We start from the raw sequence: 13,186 nt of genomic DNA, 5'->3' as shown, positions 1-13,186 counted from the left end.
TGTGTCAATTTCTTGGTGTTCCATCAGGTTTTGTGGTGACTCAGTTGGTGACATCATGTGGTAGCGACGGCCACTCCATGGCGCTGACAGAGAGTGGTGAGGTGTTTAGCTGGGGTGATGGTGATTATGGAAAGCTGGGCCATGGAAACAGTGACCGCCAGCGCCGACCAAGACAGATTGAAGCTCTTCAAGGAGAAGAGGTGGTGCAGGTCAGTCATGTTCCTCAAATCCCATGGAGTGCATTGTATTCAGTCACCGCCAATCGCTCACACCTTGCGCTTATCCATGATTGGGTCGAAGGGGCAGCAACCTTAGCTGTAAAGTTCAGACTTCACATTACGCGTCCTGGGAGATCCCAAAACATTGCCAGCCAGGAGACATAAGCCACCTTTCTGTCAGAAAATCCAAAATGGTCTGGCTCCGCATTGCCACACTTGGCCTGGTCTGGCCTTTGTTGTTTTTCCATTTCAGCGGGTGCCAATCAATTGGGACGGGATCAACTGATTTGTGCCAGCATCGGCTGCACACTCAGTATGTGGGGCTCTGCCATATTTCACGATTGGCAAGTCTCAGCCACTCTTTTTTGCAGCGATTCAAAAATGTGAATTGCCAGTGAGAGCTGGCTGCCGCCAGGGCATAAAGACAACAGTATATGTAGTACACGTGTATTTAAAACACGTGTTGTATTTAAAACGATGCGTTTAACAATATTTACAAATTCATATGTCCCAACTGATGAAATAGTAAAGCTTGTGGTAAATCACAAGCCGACCGCACATCGCCAGGTCCATTCACTCCACACCGTCTCTCATTGGACCGCTGCTCAGAGTTACTGCCTCAGGCAGATTGTCGTGGTCACCCTCCCGGCATCCAAAGTCCTCTGGCGGCCGCCACAGGCCACGACCATCAGGTCAGTGGACCACTGAGACTGCGGAGTGCGGTTGCAAAGATGTCTTCATTATGGTCAAGACCACCTGAAGATTCCATGGGACACGCCTCACCCTCTTTTTGGGGACCTGCTGACCTCTCATTCATTTGAAAGGAGAGCTCGCTGTCATTCAAGTGAATGGATCTGGCAGGTGCTCGCAGCTCGCAATGGACCTGGCAGGTGCTCGCAGCTCGCAAAAGTTTTTACATGAAATTTGAAATTAGTCTGTTGTTGTAAAACACATATGTATGTGTTTACTGTATTACTGTATTACTGTATACTTTTGTCAAGGGAGCAGCTCTGTCTCACTAACTAGAATCATGTTGGAAAAGTTTTTGAGGAACAGTTCCCTTGGCTTTGAAACATTGTAATGGATAAGGGACCACACAGGGTGGAACCAGGCTGTTTGTGGGAGAACCCGTCTCAGTCTTGACCATGCTGATTCTCTTCCCAACGTCCTCACTTTGCTGTGAACCCCTCCAGCGAGAGTAGGATCATAGCCAATGGAATCATATCTTCTGTGGAAAGCAGAGATGTGACACTGAGACCACCAATTCGGACAACCACAGGCACAGCACCTTGGTTGAAACTACAAAGTCTTGATACGCTGATACAACTACTGTAATTTTGTCCTTTCACTCGTAAAAATGCTCCAATATTACTACCAGCCTGGCACGTACCATCCTGGTTGGGGCCATGTGAAGATATTGTTCTTTAAGGACATGGATGGCAACACATTTAGGTACTCCCTTAGTCTGCTGGGGGACCTCAGTGCTCATGTAGGAGCACCTATAATAGTATAACATAGACCTGGAATGGCATAAATGAATAGAACTTCCTCACCTTGACCTGAACCCAAGTGGTGATTTCTCTTTGGAATTGAGTGCTTCACTTCGACTCAGGACGTTGTGGGTTGGTGGGGACTCCTCGTCAATGCTACTGGCGCACATTCCAGTCAAATTTGTTTTTTTCCTGACTAGTGTTTTTCCAAATGTCATGCATCATTTCATTGAAAGACTTTATAAGTCTGACATAATCAAGTCATCCATATATGTCATTGATTACATGCTTTATTTCCCCCCTTCTCCGTAGATGTCCTGTGGGTTCAAACATTCAGCTGTGGTAACAGGTGATGGAAAGCTTTTCACTTTTGGAAATGGGGATTATGGTCGACTTGGTTTGGGAAACACTTCCAACAAGAAACTACCAGAGAAGGTCACGGCTCTGGAAGGATATCAAGTTGGGCAGGTCAGATTTACTTAAGGGAAATTTGATTTCGGTTGATCGCAGCCCATGTCAACGCTGCTTCTTACATTGTTCAGGTTGCATGTGGCTTGAACCACACGTTGGTGGTTTCTGCTGATGGAATGATGGTGTGGGCTTTTGGTGATGGGGACTATGGAAAACTAGGACTTGGGAATTCAACAGCCAAATCTTCACCTCAGGTTAGGCCTACTGAATAATCTGAGCAGCACATGTCAGTTAGTTTCCTGTTTACAGTACAGTTCCTGATGTACTTGGTAATCATTTGAATTTTCAATCCCTAGAAAGTGGAAATGCTGTGTGGAATTGGCATAAAAAAAGTGGCTTGTGGAACACAGTTCTCTGTGGCTTTATCAAAAGATGGAAAGGTTTTTACATTTGGTAAAGGTAGGTTCAAATAGAAATGTTCAATTTAGACTTATTTTTTAATAATTGCAGTGTAAAGTACAATTAACATTACGTATATGTATCCAAATACGTGTAAAGGGTGTCAATTTCTTCTTCCTAAACTGTTTTAATCATCTGCTCTAGACCGCCTAATTGGTTTGCCAGAAGCCCGGGCACGGAACCACAACCGTCCCCAACAGGTGCCGGCTCTGTCAGGGATCCACATCCAGGATATTGCTGCAGGGGCTGAGCACACTTTGGTTCTCTCCTCCACGGGTGACGTTTACACATGGGGCAGCAACTTAGAGGGCCAGGTAACCCACTGGAAGCCAAAGAAACACCCACAAGAACTTCCAAAAGCATTTTGAATTGCAGAAAATACATTGTTTGTATCTGCATTTAAGGTTTTATTCATGTATACAGTAATCTTGCATATCTCCTTTTTTTAATGGGTGTCTTTAACTTTTTCTAATGTTAGTTGGGTTTGGGCCACACCAACCACGTAAGAGAACCAACTCTGGTGACAGTGCTGCAGAGCAAAGGCATCAACCAGATCACTGCTGGACGCTGCCATAGTGCTGCATGGACCGCTCCATCTGTCCCACCCCGAGCCCCAGGTCAACATACACACACAATCTGACTCTCACACAACATAAGTTTGAAATACACTGACCAAAAGTCTACATGCAAGTCTTTTATTTTTGATCCCATTTTTCATGAGCTGATGAGATGTATACGGAAGAGGATTAGGGCCAGTGAAGAAAAAAAAAAACGAGGTGTGACAGGATTCTGACTTTTTTCTCAGAAGTCAGAATTAAAGTCGGAATTCTGACTTTATTCTCAGAATTCGAGAATAAAGTCAGAATTCTGAGAATAAAGTCAGAATTCCGACTTTAAAGTCAGAATTCTGAGAATAAAGTCGGAATTCTGACTTTATTCTCAGAATTCTGACTTTAAAGTCAAAATTCCGACTCTAAAGTCAGAATTCTGAGAATAAAGTCGGAATTCTGAGAAAAAAAGTCAGAATCCTGTCACCCCTCGTTCTTTTTTTTCTTCACTGGCCCTAATCCTCTTCCGTAGATGTAAGACGTGCACAAGAGGCACATTTTCTCAAATAGTTTACGAATCTACCAAAATACTGTGTTTCTGAGTACCGTATAGAAATTCTTGGTCATAAAAGACCACATTTATTTGCTTTTGGTGATAGTTTGTTTAAAAGGTATGAGAACCACTGGCCTAAAGAATGTAAGCACTGACCAACTTTTATAATTCAGTCAGTCCGACCTGTGTACAGTTTCTTTCGACTGACGCTTGCTCCGTCCTCAGGCTCTTCAGTCCCGCTCCAGCTCGGTTTGCCCGTGGCTGTACCTCCGCAGTACAGCGTGCTCAAGGAAGTCAGCATGGAGGCAGTGAGGGCTCGCCTACGCCTCCTTTATCACTTCTCCGACCTCATGTACTCATCTTGGAGACTTCTTAACCTTAGTCCCAACAACCAGGTATTCACCCCCACCCACACACACAAACAAACCTTCATGAAACCTTCATGCATATGCCAATTTTTAGTACGAGTCGAACACAATAATTTTTGATAATTATGATGTCTGCTTTGCAGAGCTGCACCTCCCGCTACAACGCAGGTACCTGGGGGATCGTTCAGGGCCAATTAAGACCCTTGCTAGCCCCCAGAGTATACACTCTACCCATGGTGCGCTCTATTGGTAAAACTATGGTGCAAGGCAAGAACTATGGTCCCCAGATCACTGTCAAACGAATCTCCACAAGGTTAGTACCTTTCACTTGGAGTAGAATAATCCAACTTCTTCCTTTTTGCTCACCATGTAATTTTGTTCCTCCATCTTTGTTTTTGTTAGGGGGCGGAAATGTAAACCCATCTTTGTGCAGATTGCCCGTCAGGTTGTGAAACTGAATGCTTCAGACCTCCGTCTTCCCTCAAGAGCCTGGAAGGTGAAGCTGGTGGGCGAAGGAGCTGATGACGCAGGAGGGGTCTTTGATGATACCATTACAGAAATGTGTCAGGTATGGAGCGATCATTAATCCCTTGTTGCTTGTGTGATTGGTGGCCCCGTTAATCTCGTGGTTCTGCAATTGTGTTAATAGGAATTGGAGACCGGTGTGGTAGACCTGCTCATCCCCTCCCCCAATGCCACCGCAGAGGTTGGCTATAACAGAGACCGGTGAGGCAAACAACAGAACCAGATTGATGTGGGATTTTTGGTGCCGATGCTTTATCAATATTGGAGGCCAAACCAAAACATGATATCCAATACATCGGCCAATAGATGTACAAGAACATTTATACGATACACAGTATTATGTGCTGTACATCAACGCAAATTCGTATAATAATATGAGTCATGCAAAGATGAGAATTTCCCGCTGACGGTGGATTTCCGATTTGACCAAAATGACCAATAAGGGTAAATTCGTTGAGAGCAATTTTTTGGGGAGAGGCTCTTCATGTTTTTTCATTGGGCGGGGTTGATATGGGTCTGATGCGTTGGCCCTTTAAATTGCAAGCACTTTTTCCATATGCCCATTCACTCCTCGTTAGTGAAATCTTTTTTTTTTTTAATTCAAGAGAGATGTTTTTTACTGGTGCACAAAATGAGCCGTGCATGAACATCACCTTGTTCAAAGAACAAAACCAACACAATGATTGAACTCTCAACAAATTACATACTGGCAAATCAGAATTTACACGATAAATCAGGTTTGTTCGGACCTCCTCAGTGGAGGCTCTGTGGAACCCCTGAAACCGACTCACCGAGCCCCTAGGGCGCAGGTGTTAAACTCAAAGGCCCGGCCGGGGGCCAGATACGGCCCGCCACATCATTTTATGTGACCCGCGAAGACAAATTGTGCATCAAATTCGTGTCATTACTAGAATTGCAAATTGTCTTCACTTTTAATAATATCTTTTATTTAATATATTTGACCAGTTTTTACTCGTCTGATTTGAAAACGAGTTATTTGTCAGTTTGTTTTGTAGCTTTTACTGTATATAATATGAGGTGCTCATACATTTATTTGGGTTGACAGTCATAATGGCCCTCCAAAAGAAGCTATGACGACAATGCGGCCCGCGAAAAAAACGAGTTTGACACCCCTGCCCTAGGGTTCGATCAAACCCAGGTTAAGAACCACTGCTCTAGGGTTATGATTAGTGCAAATGGATTTTACTGAATAAGGTTATGAGTTCAACATGTTTGTTTTTCCTAAGGTTTCTCCTCAATCCATCGTCCTGCTTGGATGAGCACATGATCCAATTTAAATTTCTTGGCATCCTGATGGGTGTAGCCATTCGTACTAAGAAGCCCCTGGACCTTCACCTGGCGCCTCTGGTGTGGAAACAGCTGTGTTGTATTCCACTGCTCCTTGAAGATCTGGAGGAAGTGGACCTCCTTTACGTGCAGACGCTGAAAAGCATTCTTCACATCGAAGACAGCGGCATCACCGAGGACAATTTCCACGAGGTAGTTTGATGTGGAGAAACTCGAATCTTACGATTTCTTAGCCAGTGCTGCTGTGTCTCTCCGTCTCTGTCTCACTGTCTCTCTACGTATGCATGTTATTTTGGTAACAGGGAAACAGATAAGCTTGTTTTCCATTTAGGTTTCCAACAGCTCCCTCTGGAAAGGTGATACACTTTTTGTGCACATCCTGTGGATGTGGATTTGCTTTTTAATTGCAAGTTCTCCCTCATGCCCTCAACCTCGCTCCCGTTCCATCCTTTAATCACTCTCTCAGACAGACAGACAGACAGACAGACAGACAGACAACACTTTATTGATCCCTGGGGGGGAATTCAGTTGCCAGGAGTTGAATACATAAATAAACAGATCGACAATATAAACATCGGACACGACAAAAACGATAACAAAAGAGAGGAAGAGAATACATTTCCTGAAGCTATATGCTGGTATACTAAATGAGCATGTCAGAATAGCCGTGTCGTTCTTTTTGTGCATTCTGGGAGCAGTTAGATGCATATTCTTAGCACATGCAATGTGATTGATCAAGCCTCCGATGATTTGCGGCGATTGATTTTGCATCTTTTCATGCCAAGTGTGAACAACAGGTGCAAAATGCACAACTGCGAAAATTCATGACTCCATTATTATGACAAGGAGGAGGTGCAGATAAAATGAGGGCCTCCAAGAATTGTGGAGCCTCTATCTGAATTGCGATACTGCGTACTGATGAGGTGGCTGCTAAAGTGCCCCTTTCCAAACAAATGGAGTCATAACAAGAACATGACATCAAAGATTGAAAACTCACGTTTGGCGAGATGTGAGGTCCATTCAAATACAAGGGGCCCTCGGTTTACGACGTTGATCCATTCCTACGTGGCAACGTTAACCGAATTTCTGTGTAGGTCGGAACAGTAATAAAATGAAACAATACAGTAATAAAAAAAGAGAAAACAATTCCTTACCTTTATTTCTGTTGTTGGCTTGCACACTGGAAGGGCTGTTGCAAGAGAGACGCAACAGTCCAAAATGGCATATACCGTGTGAGTGGGTCATGCCGTCCGTTCTCAGTCCACAGCCTCTCTCGTGGTGTATTCTTCCGCCGCGCGCACCAACTAGTTCCCACGCGCGTTACGAATCTTGCAATGCTTACGACGCAAAACCGCTTAAGGAAAAAAAAGGCTTTAAATATATGAGATGAAATATAAAAAAATAATATAGCATAAAAAATATGAGACGTGTGTCGCAAACACGAAACAATGTAACTCAAGGACGTCGTAAGTACAGTCAAACATTTCAAACTTAGAATAAAGTCCCTTCATGCAATGTTAATAGCTACAAATATCTAAATAATGTAGGCTCCCAAATGCACTTATGGCCACCCTCATCTTTAAGCATGGTGTTCCTTATGGACAATCCGTGATAAGCACAGAACACCACAATAAGTATTCCCACATTTGCTCTGCGATTCTCACCATGTGTCATGGTGACCTCGACTATATCTAATTGGAAATTCTCGACCTCTCACATCAGCTTGGACTTCTTCTTTGCCTGAGAGATGGCCTTCCACATTCATAGAGCTAGCTTCTGTCGCCGCCGGCCAGGGATGGGGCCCGGCAAGGTCCCTGCCTTTGCCTGCAGCCCAGCTCACGTTGCACCAGACCCCTATGCCCCCTCTCACAGGTGGTGAGCTAATGAGTACATTGTCCTTTCGGGCTGATCCCAGCCAGGCCCCATGGGTGCAGACCCGACCACGGTGGCCTGGGTCGGGGCAAGGGACGTATTCCATTTTTGTTATTCATGATAGGGATCTTTTCAGTCATGCTTTGTCTTGTCTGGTCCTTTAACTCGGACCGCTTTATAATGGGTGACCCTGCCAGGGGCATAAGGCCCCAGATAACTTAGCTTCTCGAATGATTGGGACACATAAACTCCTCTACTGCCATAAAGTATTGGCCCAGGGAGGGGAAGTATGAAGCCTGAATACATCATTTCCTTCTTTATATTATAGAATTGTTCTGGTCTCCCTCATAATTGCTTCATGACTGTCACTATAGAATATTTTTAGAATCGATTATTCTATTGATTATTCCATTGCTTAATTGGATACAATTTTATTTGCGTTAATATTTATTAAAATATTTTTCCTCATTTACTTTTTATTAACCAATTGTTTTTGTTTTTTGATATTGTTTAGTGATTTAAAAAAAAAAAAAAAAAGAGCTATATATGCTCATTGTTTCCCAAAGTATAAGCAGATGTTTGCAAATGTCTTATTTGGATTAAGCACAAAAGATGAAACAGTCTGCTTTCCTAAAGGACAAGAGGAATCTGAGAATCATTACATTAGAGAGCCTGAACTTAGCCAATTTGAACCATCTTTAGGTAAACACTGGCTCTAAACGATTACCGTATTTAAAAATCATGTATATACCGTATTTTCCGGACTATAATTCGCATCAGCCATAAAATGCATAATAAAGAAGAAAAAGACATATATAAGTCGCACCGGAGTATAAGTCACATTTTTGGGGAACATTTATTTGATAAAATTCAACACCAAGAACAGACATGTCATCTTGAAAGGCAATTTAAAATAAAAATAGAATAGGCAACAACAGGCTGAAGATCCGGTATGCTAACGTTACATAAACACAGAAACAAGGAACTTAGAACATGCCTGACGTAACATACGAGTTATTCAAATAACTATAGCATAAATAACATGCTAACAAGTTTAACGAACCATCCGTGTCACTCCAAATCATTAAATCCAACAAAATCTTCATCCTCTGTGCCACTTATAAACAACTCCGCTAGCTCCGGAAGTAGAGGATGTGACACTTCCTCTTCTACGTCGCTTACGTCAGACTCATCGTCAGTTGCTGTTCCAATTATTCCACAGGCCTAGAGCGCCCTCATGCTGTGTAGTGTGAAAATAACGTGTGAAATGATATGATGTGTTAATAATTTCACACATAAGTCGCTCCCCCGGCCAAACTATGAACAAACTGCGACCTATAGCCGGAAAATACGGTACTCAATTATTAAAATAGGCAATTAATTTGATAATCCTTTTGTTGTCAATTCATCGATTAATTTTGAAACCTCTAGTTTGCCTTGGATTCATGACAGGGTCAGGTTTGTTTCAACTATTATATGTCAGAATGGAAAATGCCATATTTTAATTCACATTTTGTTGTTGTTTTTAGTGAGAGTATTATTGTGTTTTGCCTGACTAACCGCAATAAATGGACCTTTGATTTATATTGACGTACTTCTGATTCAAGGTCTTAGGTGGAGCCAATAACAGGAAACAGTCATGCCATGTCATCTTACCTTCCAATATAATGCTATTTATCCTGAAACATAAAACAATTGGTGTTTTAATAACTGAATTATCCTTTCAATAGGGTGACGTTACAAGATCACACAAGAAATTAAATTGACAAGTCAAGGATTGCACCGCAGTATCCAGGAAAATTGGTTTTTGTTTACCTTTCAGATGATTCCTCTGGATTCCTTTGTCGGTCAGAGTGCAGATGGCAAGATGGTGCCCATCATCCCTGGAGGAAACAGCATCCCTCTCACATTCTCCAACAGAAAGGAATATGTGGAAAGAGCTATCGACTACCGGCTGCATGAAATTAATCGTCAGGTGCGGATGTTCATTTGGTGACTGAACGTCATGAACGATCATGCCTGAACGTTCAGAAACGAGTGTAAAAAGCGTGTCACCAAGCCCTAATGAGGTGCAACCACTGCTCCTGTCAGGTGGCGGCTGTGCGCGAAGGCATGTCCTGGATCGTGCCAGTGCCGCTGCTGTCCCTGCTGACAGCCAAACAGCTGGAGCAGATGGTGTGCGGGATGCCCGAGATCTGCTGCGACGTGCTGAAGAAGGTGGTGCGCTACCGAGAGGTGGATGAGCAGCACTCACTGGTGCAGTGGTTCTGGCAAACCCTGGAGGAGTTCTCCAACGAGGAGCGAGTCCTCTTCATGCGTTTCGTGTCGGGGCGCTCCAGGTTGCCCGCCAACACGGCCGACATCTCGCAGAGGTTTCAGATAATGAAAGTGGACAGGGTGAGTGCATCAATATTGTCAATTAGGACTGTAAAATATTTTACTATTTGCACCATAGCTTCAATATTTCAATTTAATATATGATTATTATTTTTTTATGTTCTTCCTCACAAGTATTTTCCAGTTTTTTTAAATGTTGCATCAATAATATTTTTGAAATCATCAATCAAATTGCTGACATTTTTAATCGTTTATTTTCGCAAAATGTACTGCGGCAACGTGGTCCCTCAATATATATAGAAATAGAAAATGGAAAATCTGACCAATTATTCTGGAAGTGAATTTCACTACATCTTTATAAATGTACCGCCTTCACAACAGCTTTCGCCTTAACAAAGCACTACACAAAAACATAAAAACCAATGCAACAATAGGTTGATGGTGTATAAAACATATGCCAGTAAGGCATGAGTCAGATTACAACAACAAAAACAACAACAAAATCAATAAATTAAATTTAATAATTGATTTTTTAAATTTCCCCAATTTTGCCTTTGCAATTTGACAATAGCATTCTACTACATTGCAACGTCAATTTAAATTTGATTAATTGTTCAGGCTCAGTGTGAATGTTAACGTTTGGTGTCAGTTGGATGATTGATGGCTGTCTTTTGTGTTGTCTGTACAGCCGTACGACAGCCTGCCCACCTCCCAGACTTGCTTCTTCCAGCTACGTCTGCCTCCGTACTCCAGCCAGGCCGTCATGGCCGAGCGGCTGCGTTACGCCATTAACAACTGCCGCTCCATCGACATGGACAACTACATGCTCTCTCGGAACGTGGACAACGCTGAGGGCTCTGATACGGACTACTGATGCTCATTTAAAACACATCTGAGCGCCACAAATGAGCTGGCATGCACAGATCTTACTGAATGCCTCACAAAGCCTGAGATCCATTATCATCATCATCATCATCATCATCACTGCACCAGTTTAGGAACTCCAGCGCAGATAGGCCACATGTTACATTCATTTATGTATTTTCAAACAGCACAAAGTTTATTTGGTCTTTGTGGCTTAGGAACTATTTTTTAATGACACAAAAATCTTCACAAGTGCATTTAGTGTGTGTGTGTTTTTTGTTTTTTTCCTTTACTCCGCATCCCGTTTTTGGGGCACTGCATTGAGTTGTTTATTTGTTTGAAAATGTGCAAAGGATATTGAAGAAGGAAGTTAGGACAAATATATTGTGTACATTGTGTATAATGCTTCATGACAAATTTCTTGCTGTAACATCCATATTTATTGTTTTATTGCCTATATCTTTTTTCAAAACATCCAAACCTACAATAAATGCTGCAGAATGGATTTTTGCAATCTTGAGCTTTTTTCCTGCCTTAGACATATGCAATATTTGTTAATGTCTCTTATTAGTCAATGCAATTTACAGTGATATATATATATATACTTTTAAATAATCAATCATATTGGCTTCTATCACAATGGTATCCAAAATATTAAGCACAACAGTTAAAACAAAGTAGGTTGTAAAATATCAATGTTGGAAAATAGCTTAAAAACTGTCCATCTTTTAAAACCTGTCATATCAGTCAACTTTTTTACGGCCCGGTGGTTGGGGACCTCTGCTGTAGATGACGACGCCCATTGTTCTGTGGGTACTCGGCTGCCTTGACCGGTCATTTAGTTGTAATTTTGCCTTTAGTGGAGCCTTTGTGTGTTTTTTTTTTTGTTCATAATCTTTGATTACATTTTTTGTAAATATATTGCCTTTTTTGTCAATCAACCTGGTCTCCACTCTTCTGCTCTGCCCACCTGGTAAATCGTTACTGTGCCTGCCATCACCACAGCATGTAGCATCCATGCTACTGTTTTCTGTACCACACACATTTATGAAAGATTTTTTTATTAACATGGTTAAAGTACAAAATATCCCAAAGGCCGCATTCTTGGGGAAGAATAATTTATTGGAAAATTAAATTATTATAAAAAAGACTAAAAGAGTTCCATTAATGTAAAGAAAAAGCTTATCTCAAACATTTGGCCTGTTTTGTTTTTTGTTAGAAAAAAATCCACTTCCACATCCACTTTTCAAAGCTAAAGGCACTTGGACTGATGAAAGACTTGAACGCTCCAGTTTGAACATTTGAAATAGTTGTCAAAGCATTCCAAAAGTGTTTCTAATCTTCTGTCATACCAGTTGGAAGTCCTTTAAATGTTAACTATCTAAAACTAAATGTTAAAAGTGGGGAGACAATATGAAAGCTAAAACATGCCCCTAAAAAAAAACTCGAGCTGAAAAAATAATCTTTAAGACCTGGCACTAAGCAGCGAACCAAATGTTTTAATCGGCCGAGAATGTGTTCATGTTAGAGTTTGTCAGGGTTCATTCAAGGTCCCAAATGTTCACAAAGGTTTGCCAGAATTTGGCCAAGAATTTACTGACTTTTGTTGTCGCAAGAAAATTATGAACATTTTCAAAATTCACTTGCAACAAGAAAAGTACAAACATTTGCTGAACGTTTGCGACATTGAATTAAATTACACTGAGCTACGCTCTAATTGCCACTGTCAATTTCTAAATATCACAGGCTCATTTTCTAAGCCTGTGGCCACATTGCTGATAACTCATGCAATATAGGTGCAGCTGCACCTTGACTTGAACAAAAGAAGAAAGTGGATGAAATGCAAACTTAAGCATTATGATTGCCAATTAGTGGAGCATCTTTTGGAGCTTTGTATTTAGTGTTGTACAGTATTTGAATACATTTGTGAATTTCTTTCCCAACTTTATGTTGCAGAGGTCATTCATTCTCTGGAAGCATTTGCAATGCATGCACATGTCAGCACTAGTGATGGGGAAAATGAAGCTTCAAATTTGCTTCATGAACCAGTTGTATTTTTTGACTCTTCCAGATGGCACTCTGTTCAACACTGGGCTGAAAGCAAATAGACTTGGCATCTTTTTTGTTTTGGATGTTCGAAATAAAGATATCAATCAATCAATCAATCAATTTATTAATCCCCTTTATTTAAACCAATAGTACCTTCTAGAGGAGTCAAAAAATATACATAACT

The 13,186-nt window shown here is 41.6% G+C and overlaps 1 protein-coding gene across 7 annotated transcripts in view; it reads left to right on the top strand.

Annotated features, from left to right (window-relative positions):
* herc1 (HECT and RLD domain containing E3 ubiquitin protein ligase family member 1) overlaps nt 1–11,458 on the top strand; it is an 81,197-nt gene extending 69,739 nt beyond the window's left edge. For all 7 annotated transcript variants that reach the window (XM_037248284.1, XM_037248286.1, XM_037248287.1 and 4 more), the window contains 14 exons: nt 28–209; nt 2,021–2,176; nt 2,251–2,373; nt 2,476–2,578; nt 2,723–2,892; nt 3,057–3,195; nt 3,905–4,074; nt 4,191–4,360; nt 4,450–4,615; nt 4,697–4,773; nt 5,820–6,072; nt 9,575–9,727; nt 9,844–10,149; nt 10,778–11,458. In XM_037248284.1, coding sequence (XP_037104179.1) covers nt 28–209; nt 2,021–2,176; nt 2,251–2,373; nt 2,476–2,578; nt 2,723–2,892; nt 3,057–3,195; nt 3,905–4,074; nt 4,191–4,360; nt 4,450–4,615; nt 4,697–4,773; nt 5,820–6,072; nt 9,575–9,727; nt 9,844–10,149; nt 10,778–10,963 — 2,354 coding nt within the window. In that variant the 3' untranslated portion in view covers nt 10,964–11,458. The remainder of the gene's footprint in view (nt 1–27; nt 210–2,020; nt 2,177–2,250; nt 2,374–2,475; nt 2,579–2,722; nt 2,893–3,056; nt 3,196–3,904; nt 4,075–4,190; nt 4,361–4,449; nt 4,616–4,696; nt 4,774–5,819; nt 6,073–9,574; nt 9,728–9,843; nt 10,150–10,777) is intronic.
* The last annotated feature ends 1,728 nt before the right edge of the window (nt 11,459–13,186 follow it).

This window comes from Syngnathus acus, chromosome 3 (assembly GCF_901709675.1).
Source record: "Syngnathus acus chromosome 3, fSynAcu1.2, whole genome shotgun sequence".
In the NCBI taxonomy this organism is placed as follows: domain Eukaryota; kingdom Metazoa; phylum Chordata; class Actinopteri; order Syngnathiformes; family Syngnathidae; genus Syngnathus; species Syngnathus acus.
The sequence above is the reverse complement of the archived record's forward strand: the minus strand, read 5'-3'. Positions and strand labels throughout refer to the sequence as shown.